The sequence below is a fragment of the Ochotona curzoniae genome, unplaced genomic scaffold (genome assembly GCF_017591425.1).
Source record: "Ochotona curzoniae isolate NIBS_2020 unplaced genomic scaffold, NIBS_Ocur_1.0 contig_523, whole genome shotgun sequence".
Lineage (NCBI taxonomy): Eukaryota > Metazoa > Chordata > Mammalia > Lagomorpha > Ochotonidae > Ochotona > Ochotona curzoniae.
Window position 1 is genome coordinate 3,396,762 of NW_024466459.1, and position 26,056 is coordinate 3,422,817.

Genomic DNA, 26,056 nt, shown 5'->3' on the forward strand with positions numbered 1-26,056 from the left:
CCTCTCTCTCTCTCCTCCTCTCTGTATATCTGCCTTTCCAATAAATAAATAGATAAATAAATCTTTAAAAAAGGTCCCTATCCTATAAATGGTATTTTGTAGCAGTATTGCTCGCTAAAAATCAAAAGGTTTCCATTTTGACTTTAAATACATTTCACACAACTTAGAAATAATGTATGGTAAGCAGGAAAAACTTCTGTCACATGAAAAATATTATATTAATATTTGATAGATAAAGAGAAAGTTTGCCTAGTTAAAATTTGACTTGTGCATAGTGATTAACATAAGTGAAAATATTTTTCAGCTACTTTGAAATATTGAACTGCCCAGGGACAAAGCATAGATGATGTTTTTGGAGGAAATAAATATTTCAGCTTCGCATTACAGCCTTTTTCTTTATTCCTTTGATCTGACTTGGTTTGCTTGTCATTTTGCTTGAATGACTTCCCACGATCTCTCTTCCTCTCCTTAGTAACAAGTGGTCCTACACCTCTTGTAAAAGATTTTATTTGTGTTGTGTCACCTGAGAACATGTGTGTCTTAACTATATAATACTGTCTCTAAAGTGTGGTCGTGGGGACATAGACTTTGCCTACGTGGTACATAATTTAAACATGAAAATTTAAAAGATTTATTTATTTTTATTTATGAAAAAAAATTTAATTCTGATTTTCTTGGGGACAAAAAATTTTTAAGAGACAAAAATAGCAACAGGCTTTAAATACACGCTTTGGCTGAGTTAGAGAGAAGATGCTGCATTCCCTTGCTGCCTGACTTAAAGTGACATGCACAGGAACGGTGCATACTATGTATTGTTTCTAGAATTCACAATCACATTGACCTTAGCGAGATATTAGCTACAAGGCGTGCTTGCATTTACTTAATGTGTGCTTGCATTTACTTAAAGGGAATGGCACCTGGATGGCCAGCAGCCAAATGTAAATTGTCACACCTCTCCTTCCCACTTCCTGCTGTCAGGAACTTTTGATGCACGCTGCCCAAGAGGTGCAGGTGTAAGATGCAGCCTTTCAGTTATAACAAAAAGATACAAATTCATTAACTCACTACTTCTACTTTCTGTCATACACTGTCACCCCGGGATATCTATACGGCATAGATGTTGTAAGAATGAACTGTGCCCAAAATAAACATACATACTTTATCCAAAGACACATATATACACCTACTGGAGTAACCTAAAGCCATCTTCTGGGTGTGGAGCTGCTAGCAACAAGCTCTCCCTCTTCGCCTTCTACCACCTCCAAGGACTAAGCCCAGGACTGTGACATCTCCCTCCAAGAGGGTTTAGCAAGGATCACTCCCAGAAGACACCCCTTCCTAAAAACTACCAAAAGAGGCATTTATATAGGGATTAGTTTACTACCTCTACATTTAACATACTTGGAGCTTAGGATCTATTTAATATATAGCGGGATTAACTAAAGCATATGTATAGAACAATGGGTAGACAAGCTGAATAACAGGAAGGTAACCCTTCTAGGCACACTTCCTCACCCCATCCCCTCCCACCCCAGTGACATCTGCATTCTCTCCAAATTTAATGCCAGTCCCCAAAAGCAAACATGCCTATAAAAGAACAAAACTTACTTAAATGCCTGTTACTTTTCACATCTAGAGATTAGATGTTTCCAGTAAGGACTTCACTTTCTACTATCCACACAGTAACCCCTAGAAAACCCACACAATTAACAAAAGTTCTAACATGAAAGTGTCTTCTCAACAAAAACATCTGGCCTAGAACCCTTCCCAACCCTAAGAACACAGTGGACAGGTATAAGCACCTGCAATGCAAAGAGGGAATTTTTATTACAAGTTCAGATATACAGAGAGGAGGAGAAACAGAGAGAATAAGATCTTCCGTCTGATGATTCACTTCCCAAGTGAGCGCAACGGCCGATGCTATGCCGATCCGGAGCCAGCAGCCAGGAACTTCCTCCAGGTCTCCCACACGGGTGCAGGGTCCCAAATCTTTGGACCATCCTCAACTGCTTTCCCAGGTCACAAGCAGGGAGCTGGATGGGAAGTGGAGCAGCCGGGATTAGAACCGGCGCCCATATGGGATCTCGGCGTGTTCAAGGCGAGGACTTTAGCCGCTAGGCCACGCTGTCGGGCCCTATACATGAAATTTTTAATCAAGAGTTTCTTAAATATAGGAAACGTGAAGGAAAACAGCATTAGACTTGAGATTTATTTTGAAATGTAAAGAATATATATATATATTTTACAATTTTTTTAATTTTTTTATTACAAAGTCAGATATACAGAGAGGAGGAGAGACAGAGAGGAAGATCTTCCATCCAATGATTCACTCCCCAAGTGTCTGCAATGGCCGGTGCTGCCCTGATTTGAAGCCAGGAGCCGGGAAGTTCTTTTCGAGTCTCCCAGTTGGATGCAGGGTCCCAAGGCTTTTGGCCTTTCTTGACTGCTCTCCCAGGTCACAAGCAGGGAACTGGATGGGAAGTGGAGCTGCCGGGATTAGAACCGGCACCCATATGGGATCTCGGCGGGTTGAAGGTGAGGACTTTAGCCACTAGGCCACCATGCTGGGCCCAAGAATATAATTTTTTAAAAGGAACTTTACCTTCACTAGATAGCATGGCTGCTTCAAGGATCACTTTCTCAAGATTTTGTTATTTTAATATATAAAAGCTTTAATTTCTTTTCTATTTGCTGAGATTGAATTGGTTCATTTATGGTTCTGTATAATAGAAAGAGGTTAGTTTAGCACAAAATTATTATGTAAAACTTTAACCTACTTAAGTTTACCTCACCACTTCTATTCTACCTTGCATAAATTATTGATCTGCTAAGGTTGGCTCTTACATGACTCTTGTCCTAAGTTCTCTGAACATCCTTTGTATTCCTATAGCTTATCATAGTGTACTTCATTTTCTTCCTTGGCTTTTATCTCTTTCCTTAGATCACAGTTTCTCCAAGATAGCAATTTTTCTTGTTGTTTCTTTGTGTTTTTGTTTTACAATTTGAGAAGCAGAGGGGCGGAGAGGGAGGGCCACGGGCAGCTCTCTGATGGTCTACTTTTGAATGCCCACCGTAGCCAGAAGCAGAGTCAGAGACCAAGAAAGCAAGCTGTTTTTCTTGTGTGCATGGCAGGAACGCAAATCCTGAGCCGCTGCCGTTGCTTCCCAGGGTCTGTATCGGTGGAAAACTGGCATCAGGAGGTCGGGCCAGGAACTAAGTCTTCACTGCTAACACCTTTTCACAATTGTAGTAACTAGGTCTCTGGATTCGCCGCCAGAATCCTATCTCGCTTCTAGAAAAGGACCAAGCTCCCGATGATGAAGACTAGGAGGTTGATGCCAGAACCAGTTCTTTTGAATCACATTGACTTCAAAGGGTTTACAGATATTCTTTCTGGAACTTCTGTGTGCTGAACAAGAGGTTCCTGGGTAGAAGAAGATCTCCAAATATCATTCAAAACTGACGTATTTAATCCTAGATTTCGAAGCTAGGCAAGCTTTCCACATAAACCTAAATCATTGGGTCTTTGAAGAGTGTTCCATTGCTAACTCTATTGCTTCACTTTTCCCTTATAAGCTAGAGAGAAATCTCTGATTTAGTCCCAGATCATCACAGTGTCAGTGAACTTGGTTGCTTCTTCATTAACAGTTTTTGGTGCTGTTCTGAGTTAGGATTTATTTCTTTGGCTTCTGACACTGAACTGTGCTGACTTTGGTTGTACTGCCAGCACTAATATTACAGTATGTAACTCTCCCCGCGTGTGTCATTCTGGTTCTACTGTAGCCGTCTACTATACAAGAAGTCACATGACATCTGAGCCTTCAAGGCCCCTCCTCTGCCCATACCTCTGTTATAACACTGGCATTTATTTTTTTTTTCTTCTGTACTTGACCTCTTAGGAAGACAGAATTATTGTGTAACATTGCTCCTTTGTGTGAGTTAGCAGTTAACATGGAAGTAGGCATTAGCCACTAAGTTCACTGGAGTTTATGTTTTCTTAGGAGAAAGAACAAAATGAGAAAATTTTGTTTCCTATGGCAGTTTAAATATTTGTTTTTAAGGTATGTTATTTGTCCCTAGAAAATCTTTTTGTCTTCTCATTTATCAATGAGTGTACATTTCACAATTATTTGGCTTTTTCAGCTTGAAAGGTTCTGCGATTATGTCATAGAATTTCTACTCTGTGACTTAGGATACAGCACCTTGTCTATTTTGAATTGAACTAGTACAGTGAACATCTGCTGTGTATCAAAATGTGAAAAATATCTTTGAACTGATTGATGCAGACATGTTGGAAACAATTTTCTTATATGTTCTTAAAACTTACATATAAAAAGTCTCCTTATTTTTGACCTGGCATTTTCTGTAACATCAGATAATTTCTAGGCTTTTAACATTGCCTCATTTCTTATTATCCACTGTACTGTTTCTTTCTGTGTTGGCTTCTAATCTTAAGAACGTGGAGAATAACGATTTTCTCTAGTCAGAGGAAGAGCTAGTGGTCCCTGATGTCCAGACCTTTTAGTTCATAACTGTGTCAACTTCATGCTATAAAATGTATCTTGCTTATTTGGGCAGATAAATTTTGGTCAAGGAGTTTGTCTGCAGTTAATTCAAGTCATGGTCATGCTTTCCCTGCTCTTATCTCTCTCAAACTTGCCACTGAGAAAATATTCCCTTTGGGAGACAGAGTTTTTTAGAATGTTATTTACTGCTTTGGGGAGGTTGATTAACTGAACAACCAGAAAAACTTCAAATATTGGAAGAGTATAATACAATTCAGCCTATGTATTGTTTTTCCCTGGCTGTTTTAAATTTTGGATTTGTTATTTCAGAAGTCCCCTTACACTGTTGTTAAGGAAGTTATAGATATTTTATGTTAAGTTCCCTTGGTGTGCTGTAATAAATTAAATATTATTTTTTGTGTTAGTTTCTTATCACTGCTGCAACATGATACCACAAACTTAGTGTATTAAAGCAGCCTAACCGCTTTATTAATTTACAGCTGCAGAAGTCAAAAGTTGAAAATGAGACTTAGGGGATTAATATCAAGGTATTGTCAGGACAGGTTCCTACAGGAGGTGCTAGGGAAGAATTTGTTTTTGTCGTTTCCATCTTTTAGAGGCTACCTTGCTCCTTGGCTTGTAACCCTCAAGCATTGATTGTGTTTGATCTGTAGATCAGTTTGGGGAGTATTGTCATATCTTTTCAATCTTGAGACAAACACCAGTAACCGTTTTTTACTAGACATTCCTTTATGGCTTCCTGAAGTATCAAAAGTATCAAATGTTTATATTTCTATAGTATTAAACTAACTCTCTCTCTCTCTCTCTCTCTCTCTCTCTCTCTCTCTCTCTCTCTCGTTTCTCTCTCTCTCTCTTTTTGGCAAGAATTGAGCCTACTACTGGTCTTTTAATGTTTTTGCCTTGGTCCAATCAATTGAAGTCTTAATTGGCAGCCAAAAGCAGAGGTATTGCCCTACTTGAGAGTCTGCTCACCAGCTCAGCTGGGAATGGATTGGAGACTCTCCCAGCTGATTTTTTTTTTCAAACTTGTTTGAAGATTTTTGTTTTGTTTTGTTTTTCTTGGAGTTTCCAGTGGAGATGCCAAGCTGGCAGCAAATGAAGTATACTATAATGTGAAGCCTTATAAATATAGGTTGGATCATGTCCACAATTATCAAAAACGCTGGTACAGAAATGTGCAAAAGGAAGATTTTGAAATTATAGTTTGCCTGCACATGAAAATGTTAACTTGTAAAGTTGAAGGGATACCAAATTGTAGCTCATTAGTCTGATACTTTTTTGCTCTGTTTGAAATAATCATGTACTTCAGAACATCCTTTAATCTGAGTTCCCTTGTGGTTATGTAAGAATGCAACTTTTTTTTATCCTTTAAATTCTCAGAAAATATACTAGATTTTATAAATAAAGCAGAGCTAAAAAGCAGATTTTCTTCCCACCTTTTTTATCTTTATGGAGGCCCAGCTTTAAGGCATTTGAGTAATGCGTTTGTACTTGGCCCCACAGTTAGTTCCACTGGAGGTGGGGGGAACTTCAGAGTCACTTATTTTGTTTCTGCCAAGATGTACTGTTTGGGATCTTAGTCAAAAGGCACACTGTTCTTATGATAGTGAGGAGTTTGTCTTATTTCAAAGCCTCAAGTCTTTGCTGCTTCATCTCTCTGTTGAAGTTAAAATGTATTCTTTTTGAAGGCGGGCATTAAATTTTTACCTAAGACACATCTAATTTATAAAAGAAATTCCTAAATATCAGTAGAACTCAGTGTATTTCATGGTTTCCTAGGACAAGAATATGGACTAACATTGCGTGAGACTGTCTTTATTTTAACTAGCTTAACTACTGTGATAGGATTGCAGACTAAAAGGACATCTCATACATTTCCCTGTAGTTGCTATTTAACATAAAACAATATTTACTAATGTTAATTCAGGATAAGAATTATCAATCAAAGACAAGGTACCATAATGTGCTTTAACATTTAAAGATGTTCTCTGATGTGTACTTGATGATGGCTAAATTTTAAGACTTTGATTTATGTGACCATGAGTTGCAAAGAAAATGCACTGAAGTTAAGAATGACAGGTTGTAGAGAAAAATAATTTTCCTATTAAATTAGAAATATGTTTGTTATCACACATAAATTCATAGAACAGCTGACTTTCAAAATGGACAGAATAAAGTTGATATTTCAACCATAGTTCATGTGGTTCTGGAAAAAGTTTTGTTCTGGCCAATTGATGACACATACAACTCAAGGTTTCCTGCTTCTTGGGCAGAAGCAACAGCTCAGGTAAAACTCCTCTGAAGAAAGTGGGATGCTCAGGCTTTCAGGGTGGCCTTCAGAATGATGCTTTGTTTTTCTTGACCATTGTCTGTGTAACAATACTGAGCTGCCAAAAAAAAAAAAAAAAAAGAGTCACTGATATTAAGGCATGGGAATTGAGCAACCTCTTAACACTAAAGAAATCCAGTGAAATATATGGAAAATTTTGGTTCTAGATCATTAAAGGAGACAGCTTAAATAAAGGCTTTTAAAAAATTCCAGAAGTCTGTCTCCCATTATATAAAATGTGAAGCGCAGTAACCGAGAGTCACGTCTGGCTGCAGCATGAGGTGGAATGGCTTCGTTAGCACACGAGGCCTCACACGTCATGGGGCAGCATTAAACCCTGTAGGTCATAGCGATATGGCTGCACCTGTAAAATAGGCTCACAGAGGAAGAGAGCATCTGGTGGAAAACTTGCTTCGAGCAACATAATTGCCATGTTCACTTAGACGGGTGTGTAGATGGAGGTGAAGAGAAAGACACAGATGGCACTTAAAATGAAAAATAGGAGAAAGATACAGGGGATATTCTTTCTCAGTATGAAAAGATCTGCTTATTTCAGTTTAGAAGGGAGAGAAGATTGTGTGTTCTTTGTTATAAAAGGACAGGAGAGTCCTAATGGAATAGAAACTAGGTGACACTTCTCATCAGTCTTTTGGTCATGTTTCAGAAAGCTTTTTAGTTTAGGTGGGAGAAAATGTGATACTCTGATTTTTTTCATTACACACTTGTTCTCATTGGTTATCCTAGAAATTAATGTGTCAGGCCTGAATAACTATAAAGAGCTCGAGTTATCTTTTGCCCAACTCTTAAATGTTAGAGGCGTCTTGGTTTGAAAAACTGTGTCCCTGCGTCGTGAGGTTTATCTCCAGTTTCATTTGGGTGAATGCGATGATCCCATCTCTAGCATTCTTTAGCATTGTACTCAGTGATAAGAATGTATCTTACACATGTGGGAACTTCCCCATTTTTGTCCATCTTCTTTAAGGCCTTTGGAAACTGGGGAAGGCACTCCACTTTAGTAGGCAGCTGCAACGATGGCAGAAGCTGATCACAGGCCAGGATCCTGGTTCGGTGTGTGAACGCAGTGTAACAGTGTGTGTGTGATGCTATAGCATTACTGTGAGGGGAAAGAGGAAGAGGCTTGTAAATATTTTTGCTTAATGCCCAGCACCTAATCAAAATGCAAAATTAGCTATTATTAACTTGTATGCACGTTATAAACTAAAACTTTTATTCTATGACAAGAAACAAAGCTTTTGTTGTTGGTGGTGGTCTCTTTTGAGTACATAGTTTTGGTTCAAGGCTTGCAGAGTTAAGCTGACTCTCAGTTGGGGTGTAGGCAGTTTACTAGAGGCACTGATAATCTCAGGCCACTGTGCTGCATTCCCTAGCATGCAGGGTCACTGCTCAGGGTATGCGTCTTTATCTTGGCACATTGATTTTTTTTTTAAATGTTGAGGTCCAATTCACGTACTGTAGAATTCACCCTTTTGAATGGGTACAATCGATGAATTTATAAAGTATATTCACAAGGCTGTGCAACTGTCACTATTTGATTCTGGAACATTTTCATCATTAAAAAAAAAGAAAGAAAGAAAGAAAGAGAGAGAGAAAACCCGTATCCATTAGCATTCACTCCCTGTTCCTGCCTCCCTTCATCCCCTAGCAACAACTAATCTGCTCTCTTTCTTTATGGATTTACCTGCTCTGAACATTTCACATAAAGGGATTCATACAATGTGTGACCTTTTGGGACTATTTTCTGTCACTTAGCATAATGTTTTCAAGAAAGTTTGAATAATTTCCCATTGTATGGATATGCCACGTTTTGTTTTCATCCATAGGTATAGACAGTTTTATTAGGATTTCTTTGCAGGGAAATCTTCAGAACACATATTATGCGCCGATACCCTTTTTGTCCTGAGAAAAATGATTCTCATTTTTTAAATGGAGAGTTTTGTAGGATTTAGATCAAAAAAATGAAATCTAAGTTTTATTTCAGAGGGTTAAATATTGTTCTTTTATTCGAGCTTAGTTCTTTTATATTTTAACTCTGAACGTTTCTAGGGAAAAAGAAGAGCAGCTAACTCGTGTGACTGAAGTTCAAAGGTTGCAGGCCCAGCAGGCAGATGCTGCTTTGGAAGAGTTTAAGCGGCAGGTGGAACTGAACTCAGAGAAAGTCTACGCTGAAATGAAAGAGCAGGTAAGGGCACAACCACCTCATCTTTTTGGAAAGTGGTTCTCTCAGTAGGAAGGTACAGCCTCATCTTAAATTTGACAGAAACATTTCACCTTTAAAAAAAGCATTATCAAAATTAGCCATGGAGTTGGGTCAGAGAGTCAGAACGAGAAAGGACGTTACCGCCCAATTGATCCTGAAAGCAAAGATGGTACAATCATGTAGAAGTTGCAGCTGCAAATGGAGGAATGAGGAGAATGTAGCTTGTCCCGGAATCGGTTTCTGTAGAGCAGGTGCTCAAGTGAACCATCCCTGGTCTTTTTCATATTTTATAAATAACATTTTATTTATTAGTCATAACAAATTACTTTCAATTGGCATTTTAGAGTAGCAAAATTTTCTCTAAATCTTATGCAGGTAGAAATTTTTTTTACATTTTTTGAGGAAAATAAAAGATTTGCAGAAGTATAAAGGGAATTTTTGTGAACAGCTAAGCACTCATTGCGAAGAATCAGCATTTGTTTATATAAATTAAAGCATCACAGGTGAGGTTTTAATTCAGTTTGTTATTCATGGCTGAGTATGTTATTATTACTCTGCTCCTTCTCTGAGAAAAGTACTATAATTAATTTTGTGTGTGTTATTTTAACCCACTTTATACTTCTATGTGTGTATATAATGTTTATGAATATTATGTGCACATACATTTTAGCTATCCATATGTACTATGTTATAGGCATGCATACTTATTTTTTCTGTTTTTTAAAATTAGATAAATATTGGTTTTATGTACTTTTTGCTCCTCTATTTTTAGTATTGGGAATCCATGCTGTAGCCCTGTCAATTTAAAGCTAACTCTATTGTACCATGTGAATGTGTTGTATTTTATTTGTCATTCCTCTATTCAAATATATTTAACTTATTTTCAATCCCAGTTAAAAAAAATGTTGCATTATTTTCCTGACTTTCTCTTTAGCTGTAGTTGTCTTCCTCGGGAGTTCCAAGCGCACAGACGATGGGAACGTCCCAGAGGAAGGTTTCCTACCTAAGTCTGAGTCTGTAGGGTTTGCGACTTGAACCTGGGATTGTTTCCGCTCCTGCTTTCTCCCTTTGTGTTTCTACTCCTAGTGCTTTATGTGGGTCGGTCTGATCCCGTTCTTTCTGTCTCCCATCTGCCTGAGCCAGACTGTAGATTCCTACTGAGAGTTTGTACTGGGAAGCAGAGATTTCCTGTCCGTTCAGCGTGGCTCTGCACCTCCTTCCTGCTCCGTTTTAATCAGTGCCAAAGCTCCAGGATGTGTGTCTCATCCAGATACTCCACAGAGCTCCATGGGAGACTTGCTGAGAGGCTTACAACTAAAGGAGTGGATAAAATATTGAAGAAGAAAGTCCCAGACAAGCTCTTTTAAGCACACAGTAAAGAATATCAAGCCAAGAATCAGGTTTTCAAAAGTGCTAAGACTAAGCAGCATGGCATCTGAGAAGAGCCGCGTATCACACTCAGCTTTGACACAATAAATGCACTCCTTGAAGCTAATGATGTACTATGAAAATATTCTAAACTCAGTGGATAAGGAGAGAGATAACACACAAATAACAGGATACCTGTGTAAACATTTTGTAGAACAAGGAAGTCTCGATTTTACACTCACAGGATAAAAGTATACTTCTGAAAATAACCTGTGGAATTCAGAAAAAAACATTGTAGAACAGAAGTGCCTTTGCAAGAGTCCATATATCAAATAAAAGTAGTTAATGAAATATAAATATCATCTGGAAAAAGAATTGGACCTTGAGGATAAAAATCAATTTCCTGCAAGTTTCTAGTTTGAATGATACTGGCAGAGAAAGTAGCAGAGCAATTTTTGAAGGAAAAAAGTTGTGACTCAGTTCGGTTCCAAGCAGTTTTTTTCTCAGGAGTCTTCTGTCCAGCAGACCTGAGACCACCAAGGGGTGAGGCAACAGTGGTCTTCTGCAGAAGAAACACTGAAGACAAATCGGTGGTGACGAATGTCCGTTTATTTGAAAGAAGCCACAAGCTTATATAGAGTTGGAAAATGGGACAGGTATAAGGGCGGTCTCAACATTACTTCTACCCAATAATAACATTGTGACTGGCTAATAGATCTGTCTATCTCTCTGGACCCTCCAATGAAATTAAAGGTCAGGAAATACAGGAAACTGTCTCAGCACACACTTCTTACCTGCTGAAAAACAGAATCAATGTAACATTTAACTTCCTGGAGTTGTTTACGAAGTAAGTCCTAGCACAGTTCAAACAAGAGCAGGGAAGAGAGACTGGGGTGAAGCCCATTGCCTTGTTATATGCCTAGTGAACAGGCCATGTTGGGGTCTTAGTTAGCCAAGCACACAGTGTGCCATATGCCTTTGGCCTTGTATATACGCTAGGCAGGCTGAGATCTAAGGGTGATCTCTGACAGTTTTTAACTTGCAAAATCATCAGAAATGTATTTCCTTATGTAGGAGACCTCATACAATGTATAGAGCACTTATTTGTTTTGAGGGGAAAAAAGTATGGTAACACATCAGCCAATCCAGAGGTGAATCACATGACTTCCTGCCTGTTGGGAAGTGATCCATTAAACCAGCAGAGGTGGAGAACACTAGAATCTGGCAAGGCTGACAGAAATATGAATAGCTGTTACCCATGTCGTTATGAAGCAGAATGGCATTGGTGATTAATCTGTAAAAACACAGATTTACAAAGTATTAAATTCAAATTTACTGATAACTTGAATTTAAATCCCTGTATTATATCGACAGTGATTAAAACATTGGTAGGTAGTGAAAGAGTTGGAGGAGCAAAAAATGCTGAAGCTGTCTGTCATGATTGTGTGAAACCCGTAAGATTCCTAAAATGGGAAATAATATTAAAATACTTTTCAAGTGTTTGAACATAAGCATTATCCTTATAAAATCTTCAGAACATAAAGGGAAGATTAGAGAGATGATGTTGCCTAAGAGGAAGAGGGGACATAAACGCAGTGTATTTTTTTTAATTCTTTTTATCATTATAACTTTATGATACAGTTCTGAATTTCCCTATCTCCTTCCCAGTTTCCTCCTCCCTCACTGAGTTCCCCTATATTACTAGACTATACTATAGTTCTTCATAAACAGTCATATGTCCATTATTGTGGGCATGGACATATGACAGAATCCAGTATCCTATTGTTAAGATAGAGTTAACAGTTTCATTGGGAGTCCATCTTTGGTCTGGAAGTAAAGATGCATACTGCATTGTATCCTCGCATCTGGATGTGATAGTCTCCATTACACAGTTACTATACATCCCCTTAAATGAGAAGCCACAATATAAAATCAACAACAGTAAGAAAAATAGAAATGTACAATGTCATGAAGCTAAATAACATGTTACTAGATATGATGGTCTCCATTACACAGTCACTGTACATCCCCTTAAATGAGAAGCCACAATATAATATCAACAAAAGGAAGAACAAAAGAAATTAACAACACCATGAAGTTAAATAACATGCTACTGAATGACTAATTGTCACTGAAGAAATGAAAAAGTCAAGAAAAGTCATTTTCTTCTTGAAGAAAATGATGTTACTGTATGATCTATGAGTCATTGAAGAATTTAATCAGAAGAAAGTGTTTTGGAGAGATGAAACAACAAAAAAGTCAAAATCCACGAGATATAGTTTCTGCTGATCTTTGTTGGTGAAATATGTCTCCTGAAGGCAACAAATAGATAGGTTTTGTTTTTTTAATCCAGTCTACTAATCTATGATGTTTGATAGATAAGTTTAAGCCATTTACATTCAGGGTTAATATGAATGGGTGGTATTTTGGTCTTGTCATTTTAGCAATGGGTTGTTCATTGCTTTAGTCTTCTGTTGTTATTTTACTGGGATGTTCTTCACATTTGCCTTTGGTTTTGGTGGGTGCTACTCCTTTTCTCTGTCAAGAGAATATCTTTAAGTGTCAGTTATAGGGCAGGTTTGGAAGAGGCATATTCTTTTAACTTTTCTTTACTGGGGAAGAAATTTATTTCATTTTTAAATACAAAGGAAAGTTTTTCTGGGTACATTATCTTGGGCCGACAATTTTTTTACTTTTAGAATCTGGAATATGTTACTCCATTCCCGTTTAGACTGCAGTGTTTCCTATAAGAGGTATCCTGTGAATTTAATCGGCATTCCTTTATATGTCAGTTGACTTTTTGCACGTGCGCATTTAAGGATCTTTTCCTTATGTTCGATCGAAGAGAGCTTGATTTCATGTGTCGTGGTGAAGATTGCTTTTGGTCAACCCTGTTGGGTTCTGTACCTCTCCTGGATGTTGTTTCCCAATTCTTTATCTAGATGAGGGAAATTTTCCTTTATTATTTCATTGAATCCACCTTTAATCCCAGTTTCTCTTTCTGCACCTTCTAGAACTCCCATAACTCTTATATTAGGCCTTTAATAGTGTCTTTCAATTCTTGAATACTTTTTTTAGTCTGATCCAGCTGTGTTCCAACTTTTTGTTTGTTTCTTCCTGGTGAAATCTAATTCTGAAATTCTTTCCTCTGCCTCCTTCATTCTATTTTGGAGACTCTCCACTGCACTTTTAATTTGTTCTACTGTATTCTTCATTTCTGATATATCAACTTTCCTTTAATTCACTGCTGTTATTTGCTGTGTATCAGATTCCTTAAATTCCTTGAATGCCTGCTTTATGTACTTCTCATTGCTGATAAGAAGCTTTATAACAAGGGTTTTAAATTCTGTATCCCTCATTTTCTCAAGGTCTTCCTCTGTTAACACTGAGGTTGGCAAAGGATTTTGCTCCTTTGCTGGGATGTCTTCAGTAATATTCATTGTGCCTCTGTCTCTTCTTTTGCTCTTGATCATTGTACTTCTGGTTATCAGATTCTTCTCTTTGGGGCAGGTTTCTAAGCTGTGTCACCCACAGGTCTACAGTTCAGTTTTAGTTACTGTGGTTAGTACACGACTCTTTGCTTGCAGTCACTTGTGCCACTCCCTCCAGCGAGTTCCAGGTCTGGGTTCTTATGCTACACTTCCACCATGGCCTCTGCAGCCCCAGCTCCTGGCTCACCAGTCTCCACTACTCCCTGTGATGCTGTGCTGAGGCTACACTGCTGTCTATACAACCTTCCTCCCACTTCTGTTTTGAGCAGGTCCCAGGATTAGAGAGACACCAGGTGTCCTACATAGCTAGATTGTTGGTGGTTTTGATCTTTCCAGAACCTGTTGACTGTTATGTCTGAGGGCCATATGGACCTGTTTTGACCCGTATGATGCCATAGTCAATATTATTTTCCTGTGAGACCAGCACAATGCACTGAGCTCAGTGAGTTCTCATCAAGCTCAGTACATACGCAGCTCACTATTGTCCCTTGCAGTCTTAAATTTTTTGCCACACCATGTGAAATGGTGCCTGATATGCCACTGTTAGAGTTCTTGATCTGCTAGCCATCAGGTCGAAGAGGTACCCAGCCCTATCTTGGGTGGAACCTGTAGCATACCGTGTTGTTGCAGTTCACTGAGCCAGAAATTAGTTCACTCCCAGGTAAGTGCATACACAGTACTGCCCATAGCCCTTGCCTCCCTAAGCAAAATAGCACCTGATATGGATCTAGGGAACAGACTGGTCTGTGAAATCCACCCTGTTCCCACACTGCCCGTCTGGGATTTGCTGCTCTGTCTCTGCTCCTTGTCAAATCAAATAGACTAGCAGGTCGGACAGTTCTTTGGGTTGACCTCTGAGCTCTTGGTGAAAGTCCCTTCTCACCTTATTGTTGGTGAAGTTCTTGCTGCCAGTGCAGTTCAGATCATTGCTTGCTGAATGCTGCTGGAGTATCAGTCGCTGTAACACCGCACCATTGTGTCCGCTGCTTTCTTGTGTCTGTCAGTCTCCAGTTACCCTCTGCTGTTGTTCTGTCCTCTCCTGTTTGCTGAAATATGCTTCTGTGCTTCACACTGGCTAATATTTCTCCGTCTATTTATACATGTCCTTACCCTATTCCACCATCTAGATTCTCTCACGCAGCATATTTCTAAAATAAGAGTTTATCATTTCAACAGTAAGCATTATAGCTAAATTTTTCTAAATATATTTAAATATTGCCCAGCAGATTTAAATTAGTAAATATTTTGTTTATAAAGGACAAACTTAAAATAAAGCTGCACAAAATTAAAAGAATGATATAAGTATGTCAATTACATTCAGACAAGTCAAAAATTGTCTGTAAGGGTGTCATACCAATTAAGAGCTCTGCAAATCAATAAGCTGGTAAAAGGAGTTGGATTTTTGCGTCATCAAGGCAGAATACTCGATGAATCCAAGTATGAAAAGTTATTAGACGGCCTGGCCTGGTATCCTAGTGGCTAATGTCCTCACCTTAAATACACCAGGATCCCATGTGGGCTTCTGCTTATAATCATGGCAGCCCCACTTCTCATCCAGTTCCCTGCGTGTGGCCTGGAAAAGCAGTTGAAGATGGCCCAAAGCCTTCAGACTCTGCACCTGCGTGGGAGAAGCTCCAGGGTCCTGACTTCAGACTGACGCAGCTCCAGCCATTGCGGCTACTTGGGGAATGAATCGTGGATGGAAGATATTTCTCTCTGTCTGTCTTCCTTTCTGTATATCTAACTCTCCAATAAAAATACATCAATTTTTAAGAAAAGAAAAGTTATTAAAACTACATGGTTGGCCCGACACTATAGCCTAATGGCTAAATTCTCACTTGGATGCGCTGGGATCCCATATTGGTGCCAGTTCATGTCCCATCTGTTCCACTTTCCTTCCAGGTCCCTACCTGTGGCCTGGGAAAGCAGTAGAGTACAGCTTAATATCTTGGGACCCTGTACCCATGTGGGAAACCTGGAGCAAGCTCCTGGCTCCTGGCTTTGGATTGGCTTAGCTCCAGCTGTTGCGGCCACATGGGGAATGACCCAACAGATGGAAGCTCTCTCTCTCTCTCTGTTTCTTATTCTTTCTATAAATGTGACTTTCCAATATAAATAAATAAATCTTTTTAAGAGTTAAAAAAATAGACAAACAAAAACTACATGGTAAGAGCCTGGCTCAATGACTAAATTTAGCTAATCCTTTCCTTTCAAGTGGCAGGATCCCATGTGGGCACTGGTTTGTGTCTGGCTGCTTATCATCACATCCAGCTCCCTGCTTGTGGCCTGGGAATGCAGCAGAAAATGGTCCAAAACCTTGGACACCTGTCAAAATTTCTGTGTACATTTTATATAAAGTAACATTAAGCAGTCTTTATTTTGCTGTTTTTTGTTTACTTAAAGAAAGTAGACAGCAGGTAACATTGGGAGGTAAACCAGCAGATGGCATATCTGTCTTTCCTTCTCTGTATATCTGCCTTTCCAATAAAAATAAACAAATAGAATTTAGCCAAGATGGTGGAATAGGGTTGAAACCTACAATATTCCTGTATATTAGTTTCAGTATATAGATATTTAATGTGATCCCAATCAAGATCCTATAAACATTCTTCTCAGAGCTTGAAAAGATGGTACAAAAGTTCAGCTGGAGACTGGATTGTTTTCAGTTCTGTTGTTGAAGATTAATTGGCTGTACTTGCGTGGGCTCCCTTCTGAGGTTTCTATTCTGTTCCATTGATCTTCTCTGTTTTTGTACCAGAACCAAACAGGCTTGGTATGAACATGGTGAGAGGGGAACAGATTTAGAACAGGATCTTTACAATTAGACAATTTAAGAAGATATTCAAGCAATTCTTATCTGGCAAACTTGAGTAACTTGAATTATTAAAGCATGCATATGATATTAAAACAAGATATGGTAAAATAGGAATCTTGTATTTTAGATTGTCAGTTAATTTGAAAGTGTAGATCTGATACAATTCAAAATCTAGGAAAAAATCAGTAGATTCATTATTTAGAGAATTTTCTTTCAGATTTCGCCATAGTCTGTATTTTTAAGTGTTCTCTGACTGGTCTTGGTTTGAATTACTTTCCTCATCTTACAGAAATATTTGTGTAAAAGCCAGCAGAGCTGAAGGGCATCTTTTTCTATTTCAAAACTTCTGTAGATAGCAGACAATGGGATTTTGAATTAAAAAATAAAAGCTTTTCAGTTTTCTTTTGGAGGAAAATTACTTTTTCAAAAACGAAGCCCATGAGAGAATGGGACACACTTAAACTTTCAAAAATGCTTTACACTGCTCCTTTCCCTTTGAAGAACTTTTTATCTCCTTTAACATTGCTCAAATAATAACCTCATTTTTACTTCATTGGTGAAATCCATTATGAGTATTGGCTGTTAGCAATTACTTGGGTAGAAAGTATATATTTTAATTGTGAAAATGTCATACTATTAGAATGATTTCTATTTATATATGTAATCATGCTTGAGAAAGTATTCTGTATTTAAATATTCTCTATTCAGTGGATAAATGATTGAAAATGTGGGCAGCAGCTCTGAAATGAAATTTTTTAATCTTGTAAGCCGACTGCATGAATGTCAGCTAACTCCTTCCTCCTGGCTCCCACTAAATGCTTGACTTTGCTAGTTTATTTTTTTTCCTCTAGAAAATCCTCATTACATGATGTTTGCTGCTAAATGTTAGCAATATGAGCAAATTTCATAACATGCAGAAAAGGAAGAATGCCACATGAATATATTTGTGTCCTTATGTTTAGTGTAACAAATACACTTGGAAACAGTGCTTGTAAAAACCACTTGTTATGACTTACTTCTTTGTCCTATTGTTCTTTTATCACCTATGCTGGCTCATATAATTTTTAAAATTCGCTGAGAGGTGAAGGGCACACACACAAGGTTAGTGCAGGAAGCACTTCCATCGACTGTTTCACTCCCCAAATGTTTGCAATAGCTGCTCCTTTGCCAGGGCCAGAATGAGGATCCTGGAATTCATTTCACATCTTCCACGTGTCAGGAAGCCTATTGCCTCAATCACCACTGCTTCCTGTCCGTGTCTGCTTTGGCTGGAAGCTGGCATGATGAGCTGGAACCAGGGACAGAATCCAGTCATTCCAGTATGGGAGGCAAGTGGTTTCACTGCTAGGTCAAATACTTTCCCTGAATCATATACATGTAAACAAGTTTTTAGTGCTAATTTTAAGATTATAAAAGTCTCAACATGAATAGAAGCACTTTTTTTTTATGATAATGGAGAAAGTGTTCTACCTGCTTTAGTGAAATTAGGTAATACAAGTAAAATTTTAGAATGTATTTAAATACTTCAAATAGACACTGCCTTAGTTCGTTTTCTGCTGCTACAGCAGAATGCTTTAACAAAGAAAAAGGAGACATTTATTTGGCTCGTATTTCTGGAGCCTGGGAAGCCAAAAGCATTGTGCCAGGCTTGAGTGAGGCCTTCACGCTGTGTCACAAGGTGGGGGAAGGGCCTGAGAGCAGGTATGAAACACAACATTGTGCACAAACTTGCCCTCTTAATCGGGAACTCATTTCCAGAAAATCAGCCTCTCTGGAGCTGATGGCATCGTTCTGTTTTAGACACCCTGCCTCTTGAAGGTTCGCCTCACGTCTGTATTACGGTTTACGATATCTATTAAATTTCAGTGTAAACATTGGTGGGAATGCTCACACCATACCAGAGACCATTGTTTAATCAGCACAAAATGACAGAATCCCAAGAATATCTGATTTTTTTGTCTTTGAAAATCAAAATAAAATGAAAACATATAAAAAATAGAAACATGTTATTCAGAATAAGATAAGCAAAAGATTAATTACTTAATCTGGGAGTAGTTGAACTGGGAAACATCATTTTCTCTGTATTTGCTTTATGAAAATAGTGACATATTGTTTTTGAGTCCTTGGCTGTTTTTATTGACTGACTGACAAAAACACTCAAACACACTTGATTTATCTTTTAATTTACATTATAATTACATTATAAATCTGTGGCAGCCACTTTTTTTACATTCTGAGGATGTGGAGACAAAGACAGCTTTGTGGCTTGTGTATTAGTTATGTGATTGTGATAGTTATTCCGCATAACTATGGAATAAATGGGTCATTAAGAGAAAATAGCAGGGACGGGTGAAGCAGCTCAGTAAGTTATATTTTCATTCTCAGTCATGATATCTTTGCCTATGAATTCATCAAATGTTTACTTTTTAAAGACCGTTAGTAATGAATTCAGGAGGGACATTCAATATAAGGGCTTTATACAAATCAATTTTATTTCTATCTGCCAGCAATAAGTAACAAATAAAATTGGAAAAATATGTTATTTATAGTAAGATTTAAAAGCATTACCTATTGAAGAAAAAAAAATTCTTACAAAAATACAGAGAACTTCTATTATTGAAAGAAGCTTAAGAAGATATAAATATATTGAGATAATATATTGATATGTAAATGTATTGAGAACGTTTTAAGTGTATGAATTTAAAGACTCAATTTTTATGAAAAATGGCAGTTCTCAAATTAATCTGCAGAATCCACAGAATTCGAAATAGCAACATACTAACTGTATTTGCAGGGGAGGAATGAGGGAACTTGACAAACTGATTCCAAAATGTACAGGAAATGCAAGAGGCTAAAAATAACTATGAAAATAACGTAACTGGAAAAGTTATAGCACCGGTGTTGAGATTGCTATTGTTGTAATTAGTGCAGTGCGATAAAGGCACAAGATGGCCAGTGGAAGAGAAGAGACCAAAATAGATCCACACATATGTGGCCCATCTGATTGATGTCAGTGGAGAATGATGATTGCAGTGAATGATGCTGCAGCACTTGAATATTCATGGATAAATGAGACAAATCCTATTTTTCATTTTGTCCTATTCACAAAATCAATTCTAAGGGATTGCAGATACATATGTGGAAAGTGAAACAATAAAAGTTTCAGAATGAATTGAAGGAACATTTTTAGGAATACATAAGGATTTTCTGAACAGGAAATAAAAAGGCATAACTATTGAATTAGTTTAAAAAACAGGTTTATTAATATGAAAAACTGATCTATTCAATGAGGCTATATGAAGTCAACTCCAGATTTGGAAAGAGTATTTGGTACTTATGTATCAATTAAAAAGTTTATAATCAGAATAAAGGACTTCCAAAATCAGTTAGGATAGACTCCAAAGAGAAAACAGGCAAGAGATTTAAAATGCATGTTCATAAAAGTTCATTTCACAGTGGACAACCATCGCCAAGACAAGGTGCTCGGTTTCTTTAGTCATCCAGGGAATTGCAACGTGATACTACTAGACACCCCGAGGCAGAACACAAGTGTGCAACTCAGGTGGAACACTAATAGATTTGAAACTCAGAATATCTATTAAGCCTAAATATGCTGCTTCAAAGTAGGAATCTTACGTAAGTTCTTACTAGTCAATGAAAGAATATGTGCTAGATTATTATTGTAAGATGACATGTAATTTAACCTTCCCCAAAACTAGGAACTAGCAAGTGCATCATCAGCAAAATACATAGTGTGCTGAATTCACATGATGAAATAGTACATTGAGAATGAAGGGTTAAAAACTCTAACATTATTTTTTTAATGACATTTATTGAAAGACACACACACACACACACACACACACCATTCCTTGATTCACTGCTCTCAGGCCCACAGTGCTAGGGCTTGATCTGGCTGATGCTGGTGCCAGGGGATCCATCCAGATGTCCCATGGAGATGGCACGTGCCCAAGTATTTGGGCCATCTTTTGCTCCCTTCCCAGGAACATCAGCAGGAGGTTGGCTTGGAAACAGAGCAGCTTGGACTGAAGTCAGCACTCTGATATAGGATGCTGGCATGGCAAGCAGGAGCATAACTTGCTGCACCATGACACCACAACTTTTTGTTGTTGTTAGATTTATTTTATTTTTACTGGAAAGTCAGATATACAGAGAGGAGGAGAGACAAAGAGGAAGGTCTTCCATCCGTTGATTTACTCCCAAACAACCACAATGGCTAGAGCTAAGCCAATCTGAAGCCATGAGCCCGGAGCTCTTGTAGGTGTCCCATGTGGGTGCAGGGTTCCAAGGCTTCCAGCTGTCCTCGACTACTTTCCCAGGCCACAAGCAGGGAGCTACATGGGAAATGAGGCTGCCAGGATTAGAACAGGTGCCCATATGGGATCTTGGTGTGCGCAAGGTAGGCACTTTAGCTACTAGGGCAGCGTACTGGGCCCAACTCCACAACCAGACACAAAGATCACTAACAGTTTGTATGGTTTTGTTTACATCAGAAATGAAACCCAGCAACAGCACTGGGTCTTGGTTTTCCATGATTGAACAAGAAATTTCTAAAGTACTATTTTTATTTCTGGGCACTACTTACTTCAAGATGTTTCATTTGAGAAAAGTCATCCATGTTCAGTTTTTCATATGTGTGTCTCAATATTCTGCTTTTTTCATGTTAATGTTTTCACAAAAGGAGTTGATTGAGTCAAAGTTTTAAGTGTGAATCAAAAACATTGGTAATATTTTGCGGTAATGATCACATACATAAAAACAGCATTAGTAAACCATTTAATTTCATTTGTTAATAAAGAAATGTGAAAGGGTCAGAGTTGTGTTTCGGCAGTTTGAGCCACTGGTTGCAACACTAGCATCCCCTAAGAAGTACTGTTTAAGGCCCAGCTGCTCTGCTTCTCATTCAGCTCCTTGTCAATGTGCCTGAGAAGGTAGCAGATGACTGGAGTGCTTGGGAGATTGGAAATGGAGTTCCCTAACCCTTGACTTCAACCTGGCCCAGCACTGGCTATTAGGGCTGTTGGGGAATGAACTTGAACCAGCAGATGAAAGAATCGGTGTAACTTTGCCTTTCAAATAAATAACGAGGTCTTATAAATACAAAAATCAGATGGTCTGATAGGTGTCAAATGGCATAATGATGTATAAAGGGCAACATCCTGAGTAGAGAAGAATAGCTTAATTTATTTTAAGCCTGTTGTTTTGTTTGGGTTAGGTAAATGATTTATGGAGTTAATGTATTTATAGTTCTAGAAATATTTCTACCTTTCATGCTTTTGTTCCTTGTGCTGATCTTTCCACACAGTAGCAGATATGAAAGACATATTGTTTTTGTTATATCACTTAACGAATATTACTCACAAATGACCTAAACATATAATCAATTAATGTGTTAGTTGAGAGTTGTTGAAGAAACTAGTTTTTTCTGAGTCTTTAGCTAGGCATAGAAATCATTCTTTACCTGCATTTCTGCCATTTTTATCTGTCTACTAGTTTGCTTGTTTATTTCTAGCTATGTGTGTATAACCTATACCTATCTGAAAAATGTTGCATATTCTTAAGACTTATTTAAATATGCATGTACAAAGCATGAATATTTTGAATTGCATTTGTATACAATTATGTAATTATGTTATATGACTTACATATGTCAGATAACATAGCATATTACCACATAATAGTGTCTCGCTGGGGGAAGAGCAATAGCTTGTTAAGAATATATTTGATAGAGACTTCCAGATGTTCACGTGGTGTTCACTTAATCTGTGCTCTTGAAATAGATCCTTGATTTTATTTAGAGAAATGTAAGATTGTTTTAGACCTTGGATCTTGTCCTGCAGAACTGGCATTGAACACTGTTCTGTTGATTAAGACACCAACAGGATACTTAGTGTGTTGATGTCCTTTGCCCTTCCTGAAATGGTCAGTGCTGCAGAGAAGACATTTTGCTACCATCTGGGGGATGTTGAATTTACAGTGACCTTAACATTGACATTTTTGAGATACCAATGGAGTAACCTCGTTTTGAACAAGGAACAATGTTGTTCAAGCTCTGGGAACTTTGATTTTCTCCAGTATGAAGCAATGTGCTGCATGATCCACCCTCTCCAAGAAGACCCCACTCTCTTCCTGGCCTCTTTCTGCTTGAACACTGGACAGTCACAGGAATGCATCCCATCACTCTCTGGCTCCTATTGACCATGGAGTTTTATTCTTAGGTTCTCTTCAAGCCATGATAGAGCAGTTTGCATGTTTTTTTAATTTACCCAGAGTTGCCTGGAATTTGGAATGATGAATGATGAAGCAGAATCTTTGGCATCTATGGCAACTGAGAACCCGTATCTTGATACAGACTTTAGCAGGCTTATTTTTTTGAAGTTTTGTTTAATTTTAGATGGAGAATGGAGTGGGGGCTAGCATTTTCGGTCAGTATAATCTAAAATAGCATTACTTCATTTTCTTGTAATATCAATTTTTTTGAGGTTTTCTTCATGGTTCAGATATGGAATGCACTTTAGTATAATTTAGTTGCCTTATGTTTTGATTTCAGAAGATGATTTTCACATATATAAATTTGTTTTTCTCTTAAATATTTGTTTATTTTGAATACTTGCATTAATATTTTAAGATATTAACATTTTGCTCCTGTTACAGTTTTGCTTATTCTTTGCCTCATCTTTTAAAATGTTTAGTTGTACAACAATTTTTTAAGTTTCTGTCTCACAATTAAAAAATTTTTATTTTTTGCTAAGTATTTTCAGCCTTTTAAAATTGTGTTTGGATACAGTTTAGTTGGCACTGGAGTCTCCTCCCCTCCCAATTCCCTCCTTCTCTCCCTTCTCCCCACCAATCTCACAATGGGTGTCCATCATGCTGCTGCTGCAGTGTCTCCCAACCATGTATGAGACTGTCAGTCATTTCTTTGTAAGTTCGTTCTTGTATCCCAGGGCCCTAATGAAGGTACAATGAGTACTGGATCTTTGTTATTTATGGGCAGTAGCGTTAACTGTGATAAAAAGGTATATTGACCATCTCAGGTAATTATAAATAATCAGTCTCTTTATTGAGTCTCCTTGTTCTCCTGTGTATAGAATCATGTCATCCGCAAACATAGATAGCTTGAATTCCTACTTTCCAATTTGAATTCCTTTGCTTTCTTTTTCTTGTCTGATAGTATTTGCAAGTACTTCCAGTACTATGTCAAATAGCAGTGGTGATAGCAGACATCCTTGCCTGGTTCTAGATCTTAGCAGGAAAACTTCTAATCTTTGCCCATTCAGTATGATGCTGGCATTGGGTTTTTCATGTATTGCTTTGAGTATGGCACAACGATTTTATTACTTTTTTTCAAATTGACAGTATGTAATTGTGTATTTTGGGGGATACAATCTTTTATCTATTTAATATATTTGCACACACATGCACACAATGTAAGACACTTAGGTTTATTCCCTTAACCAATTTTGAAATGTGTATCACAGTCAACCTGTAGTATAGATCACCTGACTTTAGCATTCTCACCTGATTCAAACTTTGGACCCTTAAATATTATCCTCCACTAGTCTCTACCATTCTTCTCTCGACGTTTATGAGTTTGACTATTTTTTTTTTGGTAACATATCTAAGTGATATTATCTTTTTCTCTATTTCTATGCCTGCCTACTTTTACTTAAAATGATGTTCTTCAGGTTTGTCCATTTTGTCACAAATGATAGGGTTATCTGCTTGACATTTCCAACAGCTGTAAGGATTCTCTCTGCACATTCTCCTCAATACTTGCTGTTTTTTGTGTTTTGGTAGTAGCTATTCCAGTAGGTGTGAGATGGTACCTTATTGTGGTTTTTTATTTATTTTTGTACATGTATTTATTTTTGCAGTTTATTTTATTTTGTATTTATTTTTGTAATGACTATTTTAGTTTGTATTTCCTCAATGCTTATTAATTGATCATTTTTTTCATCATCTTTTGGCCATTTAAATTTCATCTTTTGAAAAATGTCTGCTGAGGTCCTTTGTTCATTTATTAACCTTTAGGTTATTTGTTTTCTTGGCTCCCAAGTTGTTTGAATTCCTTGTGATTTTGGTTTTGTTGTTGTTGTAATTTTTTCCATATGTATTTTTAAATTTTTTATTTGTCATAATGCAGTTTCCTTGCGATTTTGAATATTAACCACTTTTCAGATACACGTGTCACAAACATTTTCCATGACTCTATAGGTTTTCTTTTCATCATCTTGATTGCTTCCTTTTATGTACGGAAACTTTTTAGTTTGTGTAATTCATTTGTTGTTTTTGTTTTCATTGTCTGCACTTGTATTGCTCTATCTAAGAAATCTCTGCCAAAACCAACATCATGAAGCTTTTTCTATGTTTCTTCTAGAAGTTCTATTTTATTTTGCTTTATTATTTTGAGAAGCAGAAAAATATACACACACACACAGAGCAAAAGAGAGATGTGTGTGTGGGAGAAAGATAATGAGAGAGAGGATGAAACAAAATGTCTTCCATCTGCTTGTTCATTCACCCAATGGCTATAATGAAGTCAGGAGTCAAAGGCATCACAGGTGGCAGCTTTTCCACTGAGCTGCAATGCTGTTCCATGTGTATTTTCTGAATATTTGTTTTTTTAATCCATATTTTCTTATGATTCTCTGAACTTCTTGGGGGAAGTACATTCAGTATTTTGTCAGTCCTTCACAGATCTCTAATTTTTTAGGGTTCGTTATTGGAGCTTTATTAGTTTCTCTTAATGGTGTCATGTTTTTCTAGCTCTTATTCCTGTTGTAGCCTTTGTGTCTTGTCCATTTGAGAAGTGGCTGCCTGTTCATACCTTTGCAGGTGTTTTTTTTGGGAGAGTAGACCTTAGTTACATTGTCTAGCATGGGATTCTGGATGAGCAGCTGGTAGACCCTCCCTTGAGTTCAGTGGTTAGATTGGGCAGCTATCTGTGTTCTGAGGTTAACTGGGCTGTTGGATGTGGTCCAAAGCACAGTTAAGCTCCCTTGCTGGGCTTCACTATCACAGCTTCTGCTGGATTCTGTGATTACATCTGATAGTTTAGGGCTGTATGCTGGCCTGAGAGGCTGGGTTGTTAGCGGCTGAGCCACTCTGAATGAGAAGGGCCAAAAATCATGCTCCGGATTATATGCAATCGTGGACTTATCTCTCAGACTAGGCTCTAAACCTGTACAGGATTATGGCTGTGCTACCCTGGATGAATTTGCTGATTGGCTGATGTTTGGAGGAAGGGAAACTGGACTTCATGCCTAGGGAAACCTTTGGAGTCAC

At 37.8% G+C, this 26,056-nt stretch overlaps 1 protein-coding gene across 1 annotated transcript in view; it reads left to right on the forward strand.

Moving 5' to 3' along the window:
• The window catches only part of CEP112 (centrosomal protein 112), a 362,513-nt gene that overhangs the window by 114,878 nt on the left and 221,579 nt on the right, over positions 1-26,056 (forward strand). Inside the window, exon 17 of the mRNA XM_040989545.1 lies at positions 8,920-9,055. Coding sequence (XP_040845479.1) covers positions 8,920-9,055 — 136 coding nt within the window. The remainder of the gene's footprint in view (positions 1-8,919; positions 9,056-26,056) is intronic.